Here is a 25,279-nt window from a genome sequence, read left to right on the forward strand (position 1 = left end):
TTTAGCGGCACTCGAATGTAACACCCCGCATGTGTGAACCAACTTGTGCTTGGATGGTTCATACGCTGATTTGTGACTTTCTTAAGAGATTTGCTGTAGAACTTTGTGTGTGTTGGATTTACTGTTACTGTGTGCCGTGTGACAGCCAATAGCAGAAGCATATGTTTATATGCACTCTTGTAAATCTGTCAATTATTGAATTTGGCCTGTGTTAATGACAAAAGGTTTGCTTGGATCCTACCAATGTTTCCTCTCTCACGTGAACAACAGAACCTAGAGTCTTAATAACAGTCTGCATGTCACCAGGATGCTTCCTGTGGTTATAAATTGGCCTGTCAGTACACAAGAGAGGAAAAATGCTATATAACGATTTCTCAATATAATTTTTGAATGGGTATTACTGCGAAGTATCTTGAAATGAAGAGCTACGTTAAACTGAAACAAGAGCACCACACTGGTTTACAGACACTAAATGTGCTAATGAAACCATGAAATAGCTGTATCTATTTATGTCCTGTTTCAGCTTTGTAAACTATATAAGAACTCCCGTGTAACAATGACTCTTTTTTTTAAACTCTCTTCGCTGGCTGATACGAGCAATTACACGACTAATCATTAGCGAATGCTTTTTTTTTACAGCTTTTTTCTCTGTGTGAATAATTCCTATCTTTTCCTGGTGTTATGGGATATTTCTCCGCATTTCCATATGCAGACTGAGGAGCTGGGTAGTTCGGCTTTATATGACTAGAAGAGGAAATTCTGGCTTCTTAAACAATGTTTGTTACTTAAATCTTTGTAACTTTATAGTCTTTTTTTACAGCCGTTGTGTGTATGTGTGAGTGGGTGTGAGTCTGTGCATGCACGCTTTTTGCAGGTAATTTAGTACTGTTATGTAGTGTTGTATTGACAGTTGTTAACTGATGATTTCTTTTTTCAGTTTGCAAACTGATTTCCACTCATATGGAAAATCGCTTATCAGACACGCTCTGATTCCTGTTGTGTAGAGCCTATGTAAATCGGGTTTGTTTGTGTTTTACCTCTTTCAATTCAATAAAAACATTTGAAACTCTTGAAAGTCCTTTGCAACTTTTTTTGTGAAACACACCCTGAGTCGGATGGACATAAACAATATCATGCAAAAGCAACTGGGCACGAGAGACATTTTTGTGGTGGGAGCTTGTCTACCCTCTTAAGGGTAGCTGACTGGTGCACAGCTGTTTTAATTTAACTGGATTCCAAAGGTCCATTCTCCTTCCAATCATTTATTGATTATTAACATGAGGTCATTTCATTTTATAGATTTATTTCTACTCTGGATTGACTCAGTGCACTTTCACGTACAGCTTACTTTCATAAGAATAAAACAGTTAATCTCTTTTTTTAATAAAGTATCATTTTCTTGCAGCAGTACATTTAAACGAAAAAACAAACAGGGTTTAGTGACTGTTACGAAGAATTAGAAAGTGAGAGCTTGACGAACAGCAAGAACATTTTTACACAAACTATATAAAATGTCAACTGGAAATTTGGTGCTTTATAATAATAATAATAATAATACATAGCAATGCACCAAACCACCTAAAGTGACCTTAAAATTTCAACCTTATTGTAACTGAAGTACCAAAAACATACTGACATATACATTTACATTTCCACATTTACAATTGTGTGAAAGAGAATGAGACTTAAAATCTTTAGATTTCACACAGAAGATTCCCACTGACCAAAAGAAACCGATAAATGTTCATCTTTTGGTCAAAGTTTGAGACTTGAAAGTGAGGTTATGCTGGATACCGAAACTGATCTCTATATCATTAAGGTTGACTGACCATTTTTTTTAAAAGGGGTCGAGAGGGAGAGAAAAACATATTGAAGCGTCCTTTGCTCTGTGAACTAGTCAAAGTAACGAAAGTTCCTTAATCCCTTTTGGTTTGCTGTAGGGACACCACAAGCATTTCATAACGCATAAAAGGAGAAGCAGTTTTCAATTACAGTAACTACTCTGCTTGTCAGAAACATTTAAAACCATCACTGCAGGTGATTCATCTCTTTCCGGTTACTAATAAATGTTGATTAATAGAAGCATGTTCAGCTTCTAAGTAATTAAATACTGATTAGTGTTGAATGGTACCACCTTCTACCACTCATAAAGTGAAGTCTGTAGTGTGTCTGTAGAGTGAGACTGTAAATCTTATCGTAAGTCTTATCGGTTTCAATAAAGTAGGTCAGAGAGAAGGGGAGATATTGAGAGACACAATGAGCAAGAGAACAGGAGGGAGTTCTCCCTATTGTGAGCAGGAAGGTCAAAATGTTTAAAAAAAGAAAAAAAAATATTCATTGCTTTCTTTTTGTTCTCTGATCCGAGCAAGAATCAAAGACTTCATTTTACAACAAAGTAACCAAGTCAAGAAATTGGCGGTGATGAAGCACAAAAAAATAGTACCCTGCCCAATTTACACAAACACACACACACACACACACACACACACACACACACACACACACAAACAAACTAGGGTCAAAGGGGCGTTCCTTCATCCTCTGTCAGTAACATTAATAAGTGATCTATTAAAATCACATCCAGACTCCAGGCCTGTGCCGTACATGGACACATACAGTCTCTTGACCGCTGACGTGTGTTAATTGGTCCACAAGGCATCGATCCACAAGTTGTATCAGTGACTGGAAGAAGTTCCTATTTAGTGTTCTGCAAAGATAAACAAGTGACAGAAATGAGCATAAACACTATAGGTTACTTTAATAATAAAAATAAGACAGTAGAACATGCCGTACCTCATCTCTAGAAGCTGCAGTTGAGGCATTCGGAGAGGAGCTGCAGGACAAAAAACAGTAAGTTATTATAAATTTCATTCTTTTCAGTAACTTCAATGGATAGTTCACCCAGAAAAAGAAAATTCAGTCATTATTTACTCACTCATGTTGTTCCAAACCCGTTAGCTGTTTTTTTTTTTTTTTTGTGGAAAATTGACAAAATTTAAATTATTTCTTACTCTGTTTTCCCTACAATGGCAGTACAAAGGGATGAGGCTGTCAAGATCCAAAAAGGTCCTGAAACCACCATCAAAGTTTGCCAGAGTTCTCAAGTCAATATGGTGCAGTTTTGACATCATAAAGTTTGGTCACGAGACAAGCTCGATCAAATGACAATTAATGTTCAAGATGTCTAACTATTTTAAATCAGCAACACAATCTGACCCATAAATGTTGTTTATTTATAAATTTGAGGCTGGTCCAGCCAATGAGCTAATGAGTCCTAAGTGTGTGTCTCAGGAGACTGACTGTTTCTAGTCAAGTCACCTTTATTTACATAGCACTTTATACAATACAGATGATGATGATTCATTGATGAAAAAAGAGTTCATTTCAGCTGTATAGCAGCTCTAAAAGAAAATAGTGTCATTCTTCAGCTGAAGGTAGTTCAGTGCGGATTCAGTTCCGTCATACAGATCATCAATTGTTAAATTAGTTCATCTATAAAGCAGTTCTGCAGAAAAGAAAACTGATCATCGTCCAGCTCAGTTGAGTTCTCATCCAATAGTGTTAGTGCAGTCAAATCAATAATATTGTTAAATATTAAGTGTCCTCAACTAAGCAAGCCAGAAGTGACAGTGGCGAGAAACCCAAACAACATCAGGTGACAGAATGAGCTTCTAGTGATGCGATGAGTATCCCAGTTGACGATTGGCTCTTTTACTTAAAGGCGGTGGTTGTACCTTTCTGAAAACTCCGACATATTGCGCGTTGCACTTTATCCAAATCATATTAATATGAGTGGTATATCTAAATCTATCTTTTTGTTGAGACGTATATGCCACATGTTTGGTCATTTTTGGAACTTGATAGCCTATGATCCCTATGAACTGTCATAGCATTGAAGATACAGAATCCTTCAAATTCTCCTTTTGTATTTGAATGAAATTCACTGCATACAAGATTGGAATGGCATGAGCGTGAATAAATGGAGACAAATATTTCATTTTTGGCTGAATTACTCCTTTAAAATGTCATTGTCACTTGCACCATCATCAGTAGGCTACATTAGATTTAATGCACATGAAATATGGGCACTTGCGTAGCGAGCGCTGTGCACAGGCTTGTGAAATGAACGGGGTGTGGTGCTTCATTACAGACGTTCATTTTAGTTCACTTTGATGCTTTTCATTTGGTCAAACCTTTTCTCTTAGTATCCTCTGAGAGTTCCCTTTGGGATCTGTTCTAGCATTGTGAAAGTCCTTGAACTTAAACTACACAAGTTTGTGCGCTGGCTTGGAGCGCAGCCATGAGCAGTGAAAAGAATCCTCCTAATCTCAAAAAGGCAGCCAAACTTGCCAAACTGCTCATTTCATACTTCATAATTCAAACAACAAAAGGAAATCCCGCACACTATCAATACTTGCAAAAAGTATCAAAAAAATTTTTATTACCAACGTTTCGTTCTCATGACCTTCATCAGGCATATAATTCATACATACTTTATAATTCATAATTTAGTAAAAGATCAGCCCATACTGATTTTAGATTACAAACACCCACATACTTTCCACACAAAACCTGATATCTGAGCAGTAGCTCACTTCCGACTGCAAAACTAGTAAGTAACTTCTCTGCACTTTCCTGTGGTGTCTAAGAAAGTCTTAGACACAGTAGCCTTATTTGAATCCTGTGCTTAAAGGGATAGTTCATCCAAAAATGGAATATAAACTGAGAAATGTGAAGAATGCCATTTTTCAAGCAATAAAAATGACTAAAGACTGGAGCTTTCAAGCATCTAAAATCACAAAGCACTGTATAAAAGTGCCATTAAACTGGTCCAATTTATGACCAGGGACTGTCAAGCTCCAAAAGTACAAAAAAACGCACGTTAAAAAATGGTCCATACGATTCACGCGCCATATTTCAAATCAATTTATATGAAGTATTAATTACTGATTATCTCCAGCAAGCTGGAACACTGGGTCATTGAATTGAACTAGAGTCACAGAACTGAATCAGACTGAATCAGTCTAGTTTGTCAATAAACCATTTACATAAATGATTCATTTCAATTTATGCATTTGGCAGATGCTTTTATCCAAGATGACTGAAAATGATTCAAAAGTTTATGCATTCCTAGGGTATCAAACCCAAGACCTTGCTGTTGCAAACACCATGCTCTATTGTTTGAGCTACAGGAATATCACTGATTCGTGGAAAAGATGCAACTTTGCAAATTAACTTCATGAACCAGACATTGGTTAGAGAGCTAGAATGGACTTTTCCTCACACAAAACTATTGTATGACGAAGAAGACTTGGAATACACTGTAGCGCATGAGTCATGTGGATCAATTTTATGACAGTTTTATGGTGCTTTTTGCTTTTATTTTTTGTAATTGCATGGAAAACAGTGACCAAAACATTGTTCAAAATTTCACCAGAAGAAAGAAAGAAAACCCTTGAAAACAACATAAGGAATGAATAAATGATGACATAATTTTTATTCTCGGATGAACTATTCCTTTAAGCCAAAGGGTTCAAATCAGGCTACTATGCCTGTAGGTGCAAATTTGAGTGTGTGTATTTTATGAGCGTGTGCATGTTACCCTTTTCCCAGACGTAGATCGAATTACCATCTCTAAAGTAGCCATCTAAAAGGTTTAAACTAAACTGTTGCGCAGGACTAAACAAGTGATCGGATGTATGTCTAGAACAGATTTTATTTGGTATGTAACACAAGGACTTTCAGCATGTGGTCCTGTATTAAACACAACTTTATTTAAAAGCACCACATCAAAGGCGCATTGAGTTTTACTGGCTCCGCTCTAAGTGAGATCAGGCAGCTGCTAAAAACAATGAAAGGCTCACACACACACACTCGTGAGCCAGCACATGCACACGCATGCATGCTTTCACATACACGCACACGTACCTCCCCATCTGCCTGGAAGCATTCTCAAAAAATCTGGTTTTGGAGGCGACACTATGAAAGGGGAAAAAGAAGAATACATCAATTCATCGCTGATGATGAACGGAAATCATCTACTAAGATCATTCTAAATCAATAAGACAAGTTTCAATAGAACTATTTTGTCCATATATTTCACATTATTGTTTGCATGCTGTGAAGAATATCCCAAACAAGCTTGAACAGATTAGTCTCTTCTGAGGCTGAAGTTGGAATCTTGAATCCCAAATATGAAAATGTGGTCGTGTTTAATTCTGAGTCACTCTTTGCACTTAATCTCACAAACATGTACTGCCATTCGCATTGAATCTCGGTGTGTGCGTGCATGTATTTTTGCATTTTTTAAGAAAATATGGCACACCTGAAAGACAGAACACACAAATACACACACTAGTATACAGTATTCATCTGCAGGTTTATTTCTTGTCATGGTTTTTATTTTGTCAAGGCAAATTCTACTCTATTTTGCTCAAATATACAATTTTTGTTGATAACAAAAATGAACACCAAACTTAAAGGGTAATAGCCTGGTTAACGCCAGACCACATGTGGGAACCACATGTACATTTTCTCGTATTTGAGGTGTGGTTTACGAATGCCCGGCGCCATTTATTGGGTGCTAAGAATGTCTATCAAATGCGCCTGTACGTAGCTCATAGCCAATCGTTTCCATTATACCAGATGACGTATGTAGAGCGACAGAAATTAGACAAGGAAGAAGACGATGGGTAAGATATTTTTGTGTAAACAATCTAAACTACTTAGAACAATATCTAAGGCTGCATCAAAAGGTAGCTTCGCATCTGCTGCCATGTTGAATCCATAGATATAAACAAACTGCTTAGTTGTGTCGCATAGATGTCATCATCATCTTGCTGCTCCCTCCCCGTTCTGTGATTGGTTCCCATAGATGCGGCAAAAATCTGGTCCATGGTCTCCAGACTGCCTTTCAGCGTGAATAAAATCGTGCTGCGCAAAGGCAGTATGGGGAAACCCAGGCTAAAAGGGTAACTAAACCCTAAAACAACTTTTTTTAGTTAATGATCTGTAAGAATGGGGCTTCATAAATGCTGTTCATTGATTCGAGTAAATTTTTTGACATTTGGGTATAAAGTGTTTTCATTTTTAAAATATATGGTGTAAAATTGCTGAGTGCTGCCCTCTTCAGGTTAAACGGAATCTCCTGAAGTAGCGGTACCCTGTGACGTAGGGAAGTCTGTGACTGTACTCTGCCACGCCCTTGGTGCGAGCTCACCACACCCTTGGCAGCCCCTGGTATAAAAGCATCTGGTTCCGTCAAAACCACTGTCAGGAGTTGGAATTACGAGTATTGAAAACGAACAGGGTAGCGTATATTAGCATATAGTTAGCATATCATTTATATAGTTATTTATTTCGTGTAGCCTAGGTAGTTAATAATTTGCATAGTTGTTAGTGTTGTTAGTATGGTTAAAAACATAGTTAGTTAGTAGTACTAGTAGTATTGCATCAGTTAGGATAGTGTAGATTTTTAGCAGTAGCTTTATCTGTGTTTAGTACAGTGGTTAGGCTGGTAGTGGTTAGGTGTAGTGTTGCTGGTTGCAACAGCACTGCTAGACTGCATAACTTTCCACCAGACTTGGAAATTAGGCGCCAGTGTTTGCATGCATTTGTGTGCCAAACTCTGCTCTTCCTGCATGGACTCCACAACCGCCGGCGCGTTTTGCAGGATATTTTTTTCACATAGCGGCAAAATATGCTTAACGTAGGTTAATAGTAATAATAATCCACTCAGATACTGGCCCCATTCTCTCTTGCTAGGATGCCGATCGCGATGCGATGCGATTTGACCGCAGTTTGAGCCAGCGACTCGAATTGATATGGTTTTGGCTCTGTGTCCACAGACAATTCCTCCACTTCAGGTGAAGGTGGGGGAGAAAAGTCCTCGACTTTAAATGACCGCTCTGTTGCAAAGCTACTTGCGTCACTCCAGTCACTCTACATCTAAAGGCTGATTTATACTTCTGCGTCGGGTGTACGCCGTAGTGTACGTCGTAGGCTACGCACGTAGGCGACGCCGTCGTGAGCATTTATACTTCTGCGTTTATGTCTGCGTTGCTCTGCAGTTACATCGCCGAAACACTAGTTGGCGGGGGCGGGTTTTAATGTTCCACTGTGTATAGATTCCTCGTGGCTGTTTTGATTTGGCTACTACAAGCAATGGCGACTGAAAGAGAGCTGATCATGTTGGAGCTGGAGCTTATCGAGTTGGAAAAACAGTAAATTTTTGTGAAATTTCTGAATTAACAGAACTTCTGAATTTAAAAATGGCGGGCGGTGCAGAAGAACACGCCGGAAACGCGTAGGAGGAAACGCAATGCTACCAAGCCGACCAATCACAGATATTGCGGTCCGCGTCGTCGCGACGTGTAGTTACATTTTTGAGGAGGTGCGCGTTAGGGTACGGCGAATGGTACACCCGACGCAGAAGTATAAATTGGCCTTTAGCGAGTCTGACAGCAGCTGTCAATCACTCCGTCACTGGGGGTCTCAGGTGCACGCCCCCCCCGCTCACCAGCCCTCGGTTCGTCCCCTGTATCTCCGCTGGGCTCTGCCCACTTTTCCAGCATTTTTTAAATATTGCCAATGGGTGGAGTCAGGCTCTGACCAGGTGTTTACTTACCCTTAAAAAAAAAAAAAAGAACAATTTAAAAAATTTATTTCTAAACATTAATTAATTTATATACTGTGGATCAAGCTCTTAGTCTGAATATACTAGAGTATTAACAACACTGTAGTGTAGATGTTATTGTGTTATGAAATTCATTCTTTATTTTTCAGTGTTGTAGGAAACTGCATTACGCATAGTGTGTTGTTACAGCAACAAATACTGTATTTACTGTCTCAGTTAAACCTTCTGTCCATCACATACAAGTTAATCAGTTCACAGATAATATGACTTTATTATTTGTGCAGGTGAAAGTTATATATGTATTTCAGTGAGTTGAATCATTTGCTAGAAAAGCGCTTAATTTTAGTGACCTTCAGCTCAAATTGCCAATATACTGATTGCATTTTTCTTCTTCTAAAAATTGTTAGTGCATTATTAACATCATTGATTTTTTTTCTTGCCATATTTTCCATCAACTATATTAAAATTGTCTAATTTTCCCAGTAATTCCGCTGATGTAACACTGCTGTGCTCATAACTGTGAGGATCTCCATTAGTCTTATTGTTTAAACTAATTATTACTGCATTAACTAATTACTACACCATAACACAAACACCTTTAGCAATGTTTAGATTTTAATTAAAACATTGTTTGTTTTAATACATGCATACATGTTTTTTATTAACCATCCTACGAGTTGGTTCTTAAAGGTTAACAACAAAAAAGAAGAACACATTCTGCAGTCTGGGCGGGGCATCTCTGAGTCAGAAGGTCCTTCCTCAGAGGAATGGGCCAGGGAGGGACTGTCACGAGGAGCATGAGTTATGGGAACCAGGTCCGGGTGGGCCAATAGGGAGCCACCAGATGGACCTGCTCTTCGTCCTCCCTGACTTTGCACAGGGTCTGTGCAAGTAGGCTCACTGGGAGAAATGCATATTTGCGAGGGCCCCGGGGCCAGCTGTGTGCCAGTGCGTCCGTGCCGAGTGTTGCCTCGGTCAGTGAGTAAAACAGCTGGCAGTGGGAGGCATCTGAGGAGGCAAACAGGTCTATCTGTGCCTCCCCAAACTCTCTCCAGATCAGCTGAACTGCCTGGGGGTGGAGGTGCCATTCTCACTGGAACACAGCTTGTGATAGCTCGTCGGCCACATGGTTGAGCACACCAGGGACATACATGGCCCGAAGCGACCTCAGATGCCTCTGACTCCAGAGGAGGAGGTGGCGAGTGAGTTGCGATATGCGATGGGAGCGTAGACCACCTTGTCGGTTGATGTACGCAACGGTCGCAGTGTTGTCCGAATGGACCAGCACGTCCCTGCCCTGTATTGGCCTCTTTAAGCGGCTCAGAGCGAGACGTACTGCTAGCAACTCAAGGCAGTTGATGTGCCAATGCAGTTGGGGGCCGTCAACACCCCTGACACTGCATGCCCGTTGTACTGTGAATCTGTGAACACCACAGCAATGCCTGCACACCTGTTCCAAGGGCACTCTTGCCCACAAGAACGAGGGGTCTGACCACGGGCTGAAGGTCTGGCGGCACCCTGGTGTGATTGATCATCTCGGGACTCGGCCACGAAGCCAGTGCTGAAGCGGTCTCATATGTAGCAGCCCGAGCGGTGTTACTCCTGCTGCCGCTGACATATGCCACAGGAGCCTCTGAAAACAATTTCAGTGGGACCGCCATCCTGCCTTTGAATGTGTTCAAGCAGTTCAGCATCTTTGTGAAGACATGGGGAGACAGGGACAGCCCGAAGGGCAGGACATTATACTGATATGCTCGACCCTCGAACGCAAACCGCAGGAACGGTCTGTGTTGAGGAAGAATTGAGACATGAATGTACGCGTCCTTCAGATCGATCGCTGCAAACCAATCACGGGGACGGATGCATTCGAAAATGCGTTTCTGCGTGAGCATTTTTGAACGATAGCTTGTGGAGATTCAAAACTCGCAGGTCCAAGATCGGTCGTAACCCACCATGACCCACAGTGGCTTTCTTAGGTACAATGCACTCAGGACTGAAGTACCCTGACCTCATATCAGCTGGAAGGACCGGCTCCATCGCGTCCTTCGGCATCGGCTGCTCTCTCTGTAGTGCAGTGGATGGCCCAAAACTTGGGGGGGACGCCGGGTGAACTAAATCATTGCATAGCTGAGCCTGATGGTCCAAATGAGCCAGCCAGACGGACTGGGGAGTGCTAACCAGGCTCGCAGAGGCCGTACAAGTGGGAGCAAAGGGGCCGTAGGCGTACACGCAGTGGGGCAGTGAGGTGGAACGCAGGGATGCGGCTCGGGAGGCTCTCTCTGGGAGGCGGCCCGAATCGGGGTCTGAGCGTGCTATGCAACACTTACCTAGTTCCACGGGGCAGGAGGCAGCTTGGATGCGTTCTAGAACTGCACGCTGCTGCCCGCTGGTGATAGAAGAGACGGATGAGAGTGGTGAGGATTCTCTCCTCCCATTGCTCTCCAGGCCCTCTTCGGACCCAGAGATGGAAGAAACTGCTCTTTTATTGATAATTTGGCGGAACACAAATAAAAGGGAAAAAAAGATTTTCCATACTGCGACAGGCTCCTTGGCGCGTCGCCGAAGAGCCCGGTCTGGGACACGGAGTTAAAGGGCACCTATTATGACATTTAAAATGTTCCTAATGTTGTTGTGGGAGTCCCCAACAACAGTTTTACATGCATGCAATGACAAAAAACACTTTTGTTTTCGTATAATATGCATTTATTTTTACCTGATTTGCTCACCGACTCCCAAATGAATCGTTCAACGACTCGTTTTTCAAACCCCTCCTTTGCGCGACGCTAATCTGCGTTGATTGGTCAGATGACCCAGCAGTGTTTACAGAGATAATACTTATTTTTAACACAGAGTACAATGATGCTTTTATCAATTAAATCGTGTTATAATAATGATTATAGTCCACTGCTTTATAGTTTGTAGTAAAAAACGAAAAATAAGATAAAGAATTTAATGTTATGTTAGCGAGCATAGCCCAGAGTTCATATTGTAAAAGCACAATCAGTCTTTGTTTGCGTTAGCCCGATGCATAAACATAACGTTTTTACAAAAAAAAAAAATGCAGTTACGTTACTACGAGGTATTATTCTATTCTTTAGACAACTCCGAAAACAACGACAAACACTTCACATATCTCAATACAATTGTCATTAAAGACCTAGAAGCTAAACGGTGCTTACACAACAAACAAAATAATTATTAAGCATGCTACATAAAATATAAAAGCAAAAATTATTAATAACACTTACAGGTTGTGATACGGAGGAGGAAGCTGATGCAAATACACTTGGAACTGAACCTTCCTTGAATATCAGCCCGCTCGCGAATCCAAGTTTGATTGCATTTAAAAAGCAATCGTCTTCAAAATGACGCGAACAAAGCACAAGGCTCGGACTATACTTCTGTGGTATAGTGAATTGTAGCCACTTAGTCTTCAAATGCTCCTCCTTGGGTAGATGAAAAAAGTTTGCTTTTGAGCCGCACTTCAGAACACAGCGTCTCGTCGCCATGATATTTTCCCTGGCCTTGGAGCGCAATAAGTGGGCGTATCATATTCAAATAACTTGACAAGTTGACGTCATCTAGTCAGAGAAAAAGCTTCGGTCTTCTAACGATTCATAAAAATGACTCAGAGTCGACTCTCACTTTTGAAAGACAATAACTTTATATACTGCGCACTTTCATATTTCAAACTTTGCAGGATGTTTTTGTTCACTTAGATCTATGTTACACACTACATGAAAGGTAAATTTCAAAATTCCATAATAGGTGCCCTTTAAGGAACCTGACTTTGTCGGTCTCCCTCATGTCGGCCAGACACAGCCAGAGATGGCGTTCCTGGACCACCAAAGTAGACATTGCGTGACCGACCGACCGTGCGGTCACCTTCATCGCACGAAGCGTGAGGTCCGCCGCGGCACGAAGTTCTTGGAGAACTTGGGGATTATGACCACCCTCGTGCACGTCCTTCAGTGCCTTGGCCTGATGGTCCTGCAACAACGCCATGGCGTGTACAACAGAGGCGGCCTTGAAAGCCTTGCCGGTTAAGTCCGACGAGCGCTTACAGGCTCGGGAAGGGAGACACGGCTCTCTGTGCCAAGTGAAGTTTGAGTGCCTATGCACAGTTGCATAGCAATGGCCCGCTCCACTGGTGGGATGCGCATGTAACCCCTAGCCGCCCCGCCATTAAGTGTGGTGAGGGATGAGGAGCCACCGGGATGGTTTCTGGCAGTAAAAGACCAGTAAAAGTTCATGACCTAGTGAGCTTTTCATGCACCTCCGGGAAGAAAGGAACCGGGGTGGGTTGCTGAGAACCAGCGCACGCCACCCCGAGAAACCTAACGTCCAGCCTCGAGGGCTCGGGACATGGTGGAGGGTTCCACACAAGCTCGATCCTGTTGGCGGCCCGGGAAAGCATGGCTATCTTCTCCGGGTCCGACTCGGGCACCGCTGCCACACCCGAAGGGGTTTTCTTAGACCCAGTTTTTCTTAGACATCTTTTCTTAGACCCAGAGTTAGTCAAAATACTGCTCCCTGCTCCTGCTCATAGAATGGTAATTATGAGGATCTAACAAGCAGAAACTTATACTTGATCAAGATTAGCAGTCTTATCCAGATCAAATCTGCTGTATATGGTATATTTACAATGGCTTGCAAAAGGATTCAGACGCTTTACTAAATCTCTCTGTTTACTTAAACCCTGCAGATCCTGCACTGAAATTGAGCTCTCTGGGATATTTATATTTCTAAGCACTGAAACTCAACATAATTTGACTGTCAGAAAAGAAATATAATATTTTAGTTTTTCCAGAATTTATCGTTTAAAAGAAAAACTGAAATGTGTTGTTTGAAAAGTTTACACAGATGGAAGGTGATTTTGTAAATGAGGACACAAATGTCGTCGAATTGACCTCTACCTGTGAATCATTAAAATAACTGAAGCATTTTCTAGATAAAATCCCCACAGTTAAGGGATCATTATTCTAGCTGTGATTCTTAAGGACTGCTGTGAAAATTACGAGTTAAGAGCATTCTTGAGTCCAAGTAAAAGTAAACCAAATGCATATAATTTGGAAAAAACATATAAAACTATATCCAAGTGTTTGGAATCAAGCCACCCAAACACCTAGAAAAGATCATCCCTGTGCAAAATCAGAGATCTTCCAAGACAACTGCAGAGAAGCCAACAATCACTTTGCAGGATCAACAGTGCTCAGTCAGATGAAACACGCACCAGCCAACCAGTCCAAAACACTGGCCTTTATAAGGAGGAGGTATTCAAAAAAATAAATTTTAATAAAAAACATGCGAAAGCATGTCAGGGGCCGTTTGCATAAGCGGTTAAGACTAGTCTTATGACAGTCATTATATATTTTTTTTTCTTTAAGACTGTTCATAACTGTTTTACGTCAGTTATATAAAACCGTAGATTGGTCTAATTATGATACTGGAAAGTAAGACTGATTGACGCTAGTTGGTCATACTAGTACTTAAGACACAGTCTTAACATAAGTGCTTTGTTTATGCAACCAGCTCCATGAGTTTGCCAAAACACATAATGGTGGTCCAGCTGCAATGTGGAAACGATCAGATCTTGGTCAGCCTAAAACAATCCGGATGCCACAAATCTATATCAGCCCACACCATAAAAACACAATCCATTGCTGATGAAAGATACAGGACTTCTCTTCATCGGTAGGAACTGGACATATTCATAAAAACATACAGAAAGGTACTACAATATAGGGCTGCAACATTAATTGCGATAGAATAAAACTTGCAATACAGAATAGTCTGATTATTAAAGGCTGAAATTTAACTTAATATATAAAATAATAATTAAGAAATGTAGAGAGTTTACAGCATTTCGACAGAGTGAAAAAATATTGCAATCTGCACAGAAAGTTATCCTCCAAAACAGGCTTGAAATATAACTATTTCATCATTTCAGATAACTTTATTTTACAGTCTTGTTCCCCATGTACATGCACTTATTGTAGTAATGACACTAACTTGGTAATAACTAGGTACTAACCCTGAACCTATTACCCTAAACCTTAACCCATGTTGTTACCTTATATTACCCAGTACTTTCTTAGGTACACTGCAAGTACACCATAATTTCAATATTCAATATGATAACAATAAATCAGTATTATGTTACAAAAAGATCATATTTAAGCTGGTATACTAAAAATAACTATGAATAAAAAGTGGATGGACGGAGACCCTCTCACATAGTACAACTTAAGTTCAGGTATAATGTAAATGCCAAGAGAACTGGGTTCTTTTTCACTCAGTTCACGTTTGGCTTAACTGAAAGAAGTCTCAGTTACTCTTTCTGTTAGCAGGAAAGCTTGGGCAAAACAGGACTTAGTTTGAAGACAAAGACTTCCTAGTTTGTAGTTTTTGCACATCCGTTTCAACCTGAGAGCTGCCATATCTATGTACTTTTATGTTTTTTTCTTCTTAGCCTTGATATACCTAAACAGCAACAATAACAGACGTTAAATATTTGTTGTAAATATCAATATTTTTCTATATAAATATATATATAGCCAAATATTGCTATAATTATATGAAAATGCAACAAATATTTAACATCTGTTATTGTTGCTGTTTACGTATATAAAAAAACTGATGCAAAATATATATATATATATATGTATATATATAAATATATTTTTTTTGCATCAGTATTAAAATACTTTACTATTTTGTCAAAATATTAAAATAAAATAAAAAAAACACTAAAATCAATCATTTTAAATGCTACAACATTATAAAGTACAGCATGAAATTATATTAATTCAAACATTTGCTAAAGATTACATTAACAGTTAATAAATTATATATTATTTATGCAAAAAAATAGAGGAAATAAATATGCAATTAAATATCCAATACTGACCTAAAAATATGATAACTGATAACATTTTGGTACCGATATATACTGTATAGCATGCATCACTCAAATTGTGCAGCCCTACTGCAGGAGAAACTGTTTTAGTCTACCAAAAAGCCAACGTTTGGGAGAAAGTTTGGTTTCACTTTATTTTGATGGTCCCTTTAACACATTCTGTTGACTATAAGAAACGTTGCCCCAGCATGTCTACTAACTCTCATTAGACTATTAGTAGACTGTTAGGGTTAGAATAAGTTGACATGTAGTTGCAAAGTTATACTTATAGTCTGTAGGAGGAGCATCACAATAAAGAGTTAGCACATATTAAGCCAACAGTCTACTAATACTCTGACAGATAGTTGACATGTAGTTGCAAAGTTACTCATAGTCAACAGAATGTTCAAAAGTGACCATCAAAATAAAGTGTTACCGAAAGTTCATCCTTCAGAAGGTCAGTGATTCCAGACACAAGGCTAAATGAACATTGCAGTGGCACAATAACACAAACATATCTCATAATGGCACAATCAAAGTTCTGAACTCTATCCAACTGAGAATCTGTGCTGCTACTTGAAAATTGCTGTGGACAGTGTCGACCAAATAACCGGAACAATCTGGAGCAAATCTGCCTGGATGAATGTGCCAAAATCACACCTGAGCAGAGAGCAAAGTTGATTTATCCTTCACCCAAAAAAGTCTTAATATAGTCATTGCTGCACGGGTTTCACTCACATTTCAGATTTCTGTGAATGTTTATTAAAAAAAAAAGAACAAAAAAAAGTCATGTTACACAAATGTTTTTTTTTTTTTTTTGCAAGAGAATCTGAATAAATCAGCAGTAGCATTACAGTGAAGTAAGGTTTGTGGTGAATTGATGTGTACTTACTATGATGCTGGAGTGTCTTCGTTTAGAGTTTTATTGAGGAGACGGGAGGGTGGATCTGGTGGTCGAGTGGGTGGCCGGCAGATGGAACTCTTCTCCGAGAAAGATCGTCCTTTCATCCCTTGAGCCTCTCCTGTTACACACACACACACACACACACACACACACACACACACACACACACACACACACACACACACCTGTTACAACCATTTTAATGGACTGACTCACTGGAGCATGATTATTGTAAGTATATGTGTTCTGCTTACTGTAGATCACAAGGGATTGCAATCCTGCTTCATGTACTATGTTGATTATTCATACTTCATGCCACGCTGTGTTATTACATTACATCATTACATTTGATATCATCTCCAAGTGATTTTTTTTCCAAGTGTTTCCTAATCTTTTTTACTTTAGGGCCCCTCAAAAATATCAAAAATGTGGTGGATAGTTACCAGTTGCTCTTTTGAGTTGTGGCCTGCTTTCTTGGAAAGACTGAGCGCGGTTCACTGTCCCTCCTGATTCCCCATTGGTCGTCACCATGGCGTCTGACCTCGGACCATCCTGTATCCTAACTTCAAGCCTGCAAACGTCAGAATCCAAGGGCCGGAGAGCAGGTCTGGGGTTAACAGGCTTCCGAGAAGTCGGAGAGGAGAGCGGGATGGATGGAGGACACATGGAAGGAGGTGCCAGTTTTGTTCTTTGATGAGGAATTGGACTGGTGAGGCCGGTGTCTCCTTCAGGTTGGCCATCATTGTGGGTGGCGCCGTTTTGCTCTTGCCCTGCAAAGCACAGAGTCAGTCAATGCAGGCAGTTTAGATAAAGCACTACTAGCCTAAACGTCTGGTGGGTCAGAAGCACGATTGCAACAGTTCAGCCCTGAACATTCCCCTGAGGGGAGATTGTATCAGGGGTGTCGTTAAAACGTAACATTTCCTGTTCTTGTAGTTTGGGCTTTAAAAAAAAGGGAGGTTGTGATAGTTCCGATAAATAAATAAAGAGAACAGCTCGACAGGCGCCCTGTCCTCTTGTATTTCCACAATACGAGAAATACAAGCCAATAAAGACCGAACAAGTCCAAATCAAATTACTGAAAGTGAGTCATTTCATTCCAATAGCTTCAACACAACCGGAACATAATGGAAGTTTTAAAACTAAAGGAAAAAGTATCTGAAGAAGCCATGAACTGTTTTACCCAAACACACTGATCGTTATCAGCTCAAGCCACCTGGTCAAAGTCTATCTCTGCCAGGCTGGATTTTTATTGTTTGAAAAGCCTGATGGTTTTTTTCTTCCGATCTCTTTATAAATAAATTATATTTTCTTATGTCTGGAATTAGCATCATAACCTCGAAATGGTAAAAGCTAACTGTTTTTGCCTATATCTTTCATTTCAGAAATACTATGAAAAGGATTTCTTTTCACCACAGGCATTTTCACCAGTGTTTCTTTCACACAAAAGATTTTTTAAGCAGGGGAAAGTGCTTTTATAGACTTTACTTAGTTAAAAATGTAAAATAAAACAAAAACAATTAAAGGCATGAATGAAACTCAAACTGATTTACAATCTGGTTTGAATCCAGTTTAGTGTGCAGATGAACTCGGTCTCATAACAAAGGTTGCTATGGCCATGTGAGAACCAAGGGCATGAGTGTAAAACAGCTGTGTGTGTGAACAGCATCAGTCAAAACAACCAGCTGTGTGTGAGTTAGCCAAACTGGACATGGACACATTTGCTTTAAAACGCATTCACAAACACATTCGCATTTTGGCGGGGGTTCCCAAATTCACAGTTGGTCCTAATACTCCATGACTGTATCTGTATTCTCCACAAACACACACACACACAAACACACAGCCAAGTTTAGGACCATCACGATCCAAGATTCACTGAGACTTAACAGGTGGCTTGACGCTCACATGCACAAACACACATATCCCACCACCAGCAAATTCAGCAAACGGGAAACGAGCAGTTATGATCTACTCAGATTAATGATTTGATTGAAAAATACAACAGAAGGGGGAAAAAAATTATTCCACTGATCAGACCAAGCAAATTTCCAGCATGCTTTAATAAGCCAAATCTCATGAATATACAAATGAACCAGAGAATCATATTAATGGATTAATGCACACATTCGTTTTTGATCAAGAGGGAGAGAGAAAAAAAAAGCTCAGATGTTAATAATAAAAATAGCTTATTAGAGGAAAAGAGTTCCAAAAGCCAATCGAAAACAGATTGAGAGAGACTCGTAAACACATGCAGGCATTAGCTCTCAGACACACTGGGTAGCGCTCATAGGACACACACGATGGCATACCAACACTTGTACACACGCACTCCTGCACACACTCGCAGACCCATAGGCGCTGATGCACACACACACGCTTGCTGCAGAAGGGCAGGTAGTCGTTTGGTAGTCATGCTCTAGTGAGTGTACTATTAGCTTGACTGTTGTTAAACACTGCATAACACTGCTAACAATGAGGGGAGGACAACATGTCAGAGAACGAACATTTATCAAGGCAGACACACAAACACGCGCCCTGAGATCCTGCAGATTTAATCATACAATTCACAATGTGTATGGAGGGACTTCTAAACTGGCACATAAGGAGTGTGTGTGACAGAAAGATTGGGGAGATTTGGTTGTATTTTCATCATTTAGAGAAAATCACTTAAGGAGAAACAGATCTAGTCTGAGGTCCCTTCTAGGTGTGTTTAGGTGTGTGTATATTGTATGTAAGCTTGCAGAACATGAACAGGCTTAGCAAAAAAGGTAAAAAATTAATTGAAAGAAAAAAAAACACAATATATAGATCTGAAACATAATATAGTATATGTCTAATCTGAGATATATAGATCTTTACAAAAAAGTAATATTTTCTTTAAAAAAAATCCAATTTACATTAAAATAAATCAGTTTTCTTCTATGCTAAAATCCTTAAAGACAAATATAATTCACATTCATAATAATTCACTGATAAGGCACAACAAAAAAAAGCATTATATAACGATGAGATGATGATGCCGATGATGATGATGGCTAGGATGTTGAAGGCTATTTACGCTCAAAAACTGGAGGCTGAAGGCCGGGGTAGAGACGGGGTGGGCGTTTTGAGATCGTGATTGGCTGCCGTCTCCTTGGCGTCACCCTTGGAGGTGGGATAGGAGGCGGTGTGGTTTCTTCAGGAGGACCCTTAAAGATCTGAGAACATCAGAGACAGCAGTAATTACAAAACAATATGACATCATTAATAGCATTAAACTATCAGGGCCACTGAAAAGTTGACAAAATATTCTTTACTCTTATGAATCACACAGCATTTGTTTTGATTTCAAAACATTTTAGAGTGCAAAAATAGCAGTTCTCAATGGAGACCTGTTTTCTGTCTGAGCATTTAGCTCATTTTAATAATAGATAGACAGATAAACTGTCCCCTGATCAGTTGGAAAGGGACATGTCTGACCTTGCTGTAGTCTTCAATAAGGATCTCCATGACGATGTTCTGAAACTTAATATCCAACATGGCAGCCACTGTCTCCACCTCTGCTCTCATGAGAGTGGGGCCAAATATTACACCCATATTTGACACAGTCATCCGGTTTTCACTGCTTTGGCTACAAACACTAGAAAAACAACAGAGATAATGTAGTGAGCTTTTGGATAGGATATATGAATTGTCCCTGTGAGAAGTACTGTACTGCTTTGGATAAAACTATTATAATAAGCCCATCAAACCAGGGCCAAGAGTGAGAATGTTTTGGGAAGTCTTTCCTTATTGGACCAGAGTGGTGTTGTTACTAGATTATACATTTGTTATACAGTGTGTTCATTTGGTTTGCTTTATTTGGTAGTTGTTTTGAATTCTGCTGATTTAAACCTGTTACCAAGATACATTTTTCAAGCTGGCTGACTGCAGAATTTTAATTTTGTTTCCAGAATTCATATTGAAGATTTGCGAAAACAGATTATGACAGATGTAGTATGGATTGTATGTCATTGTTTTTCAGCACTTTGTTTTTAGAAATGTATGAACATTATGTAGCTTCAACAGCACATATGGCACATGCATATTTATATATAAAATGTAGTACAACTAAAAGAAATGTTACTTGAGCAGCAAATCAGCATATTAGAGTGATTTCCAAAGAGTCATGTGACACTGAAGGCTGGAGTAATGAAGCTGAAAATTCAGCTTTGCCATCACAGGAATAAATAAAATTTGAAATGCATCAAAGTTGAAAACAGTTATTTTAAACTAATAATATTTCACAAAATTACAGGTTTTACTGTATTTTTGATCAATGTAGCCTTATAAGCATAATAGCCTTATTTTCAAAATCATATTAACAGATCTTGCTGACCGATATATATATATATATATATATATATATATATATATATATATATATATATATATATATATATACATGAAAGTATACAAACACACACAACTGAAATACTAAATGAAACTGTGTATATCATGTGCTGATCCATGCTTGATTGCAACATGTTTGGTTTAACTAAATGTAAACATTATTAATATAATATTACTTTCATTTATATTTAGTATATGAGCTTGTTTAGTTTAAAGGTCAAGCTACTGAATGTGAATATGTTGTTCGCTTTACTCAAAATATTACACACACACACACACACACACACACACACACACACACACACACACACACACACACACACACACACACACACACACACACACACACACACACACACACACACACACACACACACACACAGCTATAGATCAGGTGACTTGTCAGAACACAAAACGTTCACACACACAACCTGTCATATTAACCACAACACAACTCAAATATATAATTATAAAGGTACACCTGAGCAAACTGGGTTTCACTTAGAAAAATCACATTCTGTGTGTGTGTGTGTGTGTGTGTGTGTGTGTGTGTGTGTGTGTGTGTGTGTGTGTGTGTGTGTGTGTGTGTGTGTGTGTGCGTGAGAGCATTAGCAGGTCTGGGTGCATGCATGCATACGCGTGTGTCTGTGTTACCTGACCAGGTGTTTGATTAGCAGTTCCAGCATCTCTCTGTTCCGCTCTGGGAGTTTGTAAACAAGCGAGTGAACTGCTCCTAACCGATAGTCCAGATTCTCGGACTCTGAGAAAAAAAAAATGTGGGGAAAAGTCACAAACACACAATAGATCGACATGATACACATATTGCCTCATTAACATAATCGTTGTGCCACAGTTTGTGGTGAGTCTAGGGCTGTTAAACGATTAATCAGATCCAAAATAAAAATTTGTGTTTACCGGTACATAATAAATGTGTGTGTACTGTATATATATAATTATATATATATAATTATTTTATATATATAAATACACACACATGCTTGTATATATTTAAGAAATATTTGCATGTATATACTGTATATAGATTTATATATAATTTATATTATATATAAATATTTAATATATATAAAAAAAAATCTTAAATATATATATGCACGTGTGTGTATTTTTATATACAAAATAATTATACACAGTACACACACATTTATTATGTAAACACAAACTTTTATTTTGGATGCGATTAATTGTTTCACAGCCCTAGTTGAGTCCCACCCATGAAAAGTGGTTCATGCAGCATTTTAATGCCATGACTCCCATTACATGGTAACAACTAAAGAGACTTTGAAGAATGCAGCGTAAAGGCAGAACGAAGCAGACAGTACATGTCAGTGCACTTCTCTGTCTACGCTAAGACTAATAGAGCCGTTTGATTGTTAGCAAGCTAGTGGTTTCTAGAAATGTTTGTTTATTTTCTTGCTGCAGTTATCTTAACGGCAGTTTGCTGAACGTCTTTCAACTTGTCCAAAGATAATTTGTAAAATCCTAAAAGGATCAGTACAGACACATTTACTGTGAAATGTGGGATAAACACAGCTTTATCTGAAAACACAGCCTGTGGCAAACCGTAACAAAGCTTACTTTATAGAGCGCAAAGTAAACACGTATACTTGTGAACTCTGTACAGCTGTTTTAAGAGACAATGTAGCATCTTTGAAAGATTTGAATGAATTCTCTCAACGTCTTTGATATATAAAAAATAGAAGAAATCCGACAACACAACAGACTGGGAGGTCACTTGGGCCAAGTGAGTAAAGAGTATTAAAGTGAGCCATTAATCCCTCGGCAGGTGTAGCCCTTTCCTCTGCTCTGCTGCGTTTGTGTGTGATCTGAGTGCAAGTATGCATACAAGCTATAATAATCAGAGCAGCTTTAATGGCTTCTAATCTTATTATGGGCAGGATTACAATACAGCACTTTCAACTTGTTGAAAACGTTAAAAGCTGGAAGCACACTCGCTCATTTGGACACAAAGGAATCACACATACACACATGTTGAGATTCTATAGTTTGTGGGGACTTTCCACAGACATTGATTTTTATACTGTACAAAATGTATTTTCTTTCCCCTAACCCTATTTTAAAAAAAAAATTTTTAGCATAATTTAGTATGATTTATAAGCGGTCTTCTTTATGGGGACCAAAAGAAAATGTCCCACAAGGTCAAAAATTACTGGTCTTACTATCTTTGTGGGGACATTTGGTCTCCATAACATATGGTTTACCAGTTCGGGCAATGACATGAAGTGTAAAACATAAAAGATTTATCGGTCAACACATGACCAGTGAAAGAGGTATTATGATTTTCTTTTAATAATACGTCCATGTTTATGTCAAAATTGAAAATGCCTTTTACTGGGCCAATCGCATGCTTGACTACAGCAGCGTGAGCACTGGCACTCAACGGGCACTCTGGGACTGTGACATGGATTTTCTGTAAGACTACAGACAACTTAAGTCTAAATGCAGAAATAAGGTGCAGTTTACCCAGGCTAATTTCATCATTTTATTCAGTGTGGAAGAGAAACAGTAGGGGACTCGTTAATACTGCAATTACTTGCTTCGGTTCATAATTTAGAATTATTTTTAATTGTGATTGGAAGACATATAGCTTACATTACTACTGCAAAGATATATTATGAAGTTTACTAAGTTTTCCAGACATTTCTATGTCTATTTGATTGACAAAATGTGTTTTGATACTTTGGTTTAATTTCATGAAGCTGTTAATTTGTGACCTGAGGTATCAATTTAGTGTTGATACCAAGACACTAGAGACTGGTATTGTACTAAAGTTAACATTTTGGTTAAATCCTAGCTTCTTTTTTCTCATTTTATACTGAATATCAGTTACAATTATGAGTAATATTACTAAAATCACTTTTGTAAAAAAGTAGCACATACACCATTCAAAAGTATGGGGTCAGTAAGTATTTTTTTTTAAAAATGTTTCTGAAAGAAGTCTCTTTTGCTCACCAAGGATGCATTTATTTGATCAAATAAAAAGACAGTAATATTGTGAAATACCATGTTTTGTGACAACCGTGATCATTTTTATTTCAGGACACTTTGATGAATAGAAAGTTCAAAAGAACAGCATTGAAATAGAGATCTTTTGTAATATTATAAATGTCTTTACTGTCAGTTTTGATCAATGTAATGTATCCTTGCTAAATAAAAAAACGTAGACCCCAAACTTTTGAACGTTAATGTCTTTTTATGAGAGTTATTCAAATGTATAAGACTTGTATAGTCTTGTTTTATAGGGTTAACGAAGCAAAATCTAAATCTTTTAATCCAAGTAATCTAAATCCAAGTACCCCAGAAACACTGTAGTTCATATAACCATGGTTGAGAATCACTGATGTGGGGTATTGCTTTTTTGTACAGAGCTGAAAGAGCAAACAGTGCACTTGGACTTGTGTTTTCCCCTCTTTTAGAGCTATGCTTGTGTTGAACTTGACCGACCCACATAAGAGATGGAAAAATGCATATAAACGCATAAATGTGGCTTTGTGTGTCTGGGTGGATGCGTTTGCTGTCATACTTGCTGCCAAGATCAGATCTCTATGCAGGCTGTAGGTCATCAGAGGTTCACACAGACTCCTGGAAAAACATATGTAAATATACACAAACAAAGATTAAATCAAATGACCAAAAAGTAATTATTGAAGATAATCAAATAATGTGTTTAACTCACCGCAGATAGCATTTTAAAGCACTAGTGATGGTCTTAATGTCCATGTCATTGGAATTGAAATCTACATCAGCAGGACACTTTGGGTCTGCAGAGAGTGGAGGACAGATTAAGACAGAGAGAGAGAGAGAAAGAAAGAGAGATAAACGGCCGTCCTCAGACGGTTGTTGTTTTTCAGTATGTGTCAGGGATTTTGTAGCAGCTCAAGGACGCTCTCATGGACGTATATCTGTGCTTTGGTTTCCTCAGTGTTAAAAAAAAAGGTGCAAGTTCACAAAGCTTACTGCAGATATTAAACAGCATGATAAGTTGGACTCAGATTTATATCCCCGTTAAATTTATTATCCACATAAAACATAAGCCTCTTGACAAGAAATAAAGCATGTTTGTATATTTTATTGTTAGTGTTTGTGTTATTTGGTTTATTGGTTTTCAATAGAAACACAGTGTGTGTGTGTGTGTGTGTGTGTGTGTGTGTGTGTGTGTGTGTGTGTGTGTGTGTGTGTGTGTGTGTGTGTGTGTGTGTGTGTGTGTGTGTGTGTGTGTGTATGTCTTCCCTCGTACACACACACACAGCAGATGTTCTTTTGGCCATTTCCTCACCAAAGAATGCATTCAGAAGTTTTTGTACTTGAATATTGCTGCCCACAGTCCTGTAGACCCCTTCCTGAGTCAGCCCTACCAGAAAGAAAGAGAAGAAGAGAGAAACCAAAAAAAAAAAAAAGAGGAAAGAGAAACAGAAAGCCTGATTTATTG

The 25,279-nt window shown here is 38.9% G+C and overlaps 1 protein-coding gene across 1 annotated transcript in view; it reads right to left on the minus strand.

The window, feature by feature from the left end:
* Positions 1 to 1,071: 1,071 nt before the first annotated feature.
* ophn1 (oligophrenin 1) overlaps positions 1,072 to 25,279 on the minus strand; it is a 43,933-nt gene continuing 19,725 nt past the window's right edge. The window contains exons 14-24 of the mRNA XM_079608480.1: positions 25,127 to 25,201; positions 24,527 to 24,611; positions 24,374 to 24,432; positions 21,466 to 21,571; positions 19,900 to 20,059; positions 19,499 to 19,637; positions 16,881 to 17,207; positions 16,426 to 16,555; positions 5,929 to 5,979; positions 2,794 to 2,833; positions 1,072 to 2,707 (exon numbers count right to left, since the gene is read on the minus strand). Coding sequence (XP_079464606.1) covers positions 2,696 to 2,707; positions 2,794 to 2,833; positions 5,929 to 5,979; positions 16,426 to 16,555; positions 16,881 to 17,207; positions 19,499 to 19,637; positions 19,900 to 20,059; positions 21,466 to 21,571; positions 24,374 to 24,432; positions 24,527 to 24,611; positions 25,127 to 25,201 — 1,184 coding nt within the window. The 3' untranslated portion in view covers positions 1,072 to 2,695. The remainder of the gene's footprint in view (positions 2,708 to 2,793; positions 2,834 to 5,928; positions 5,980 to 16,425; positions 16,556 to 16,880; positions 17,208 to 19,498; positions 19,638 to 19,899; positions 20,060 to 21,465; positions 21,572 to 24,373; positions 24,433 to 24,526; positions 24,612 to 25,126; positions 25,202 to 25,279) is intronic.

Source organism: Phoxinus phoxinus (assembly GCF_949152265.1).
Source record: "Phoxinus phoxinus genome assembly, chromosome: 3".
Taxonomy (NCBI): Eukaryota; Metazoa; Chordata; class Actinopteri; order Cypriniformes; family Leuciscidae; genus Phoxinus; species Phoxinus phoxinus.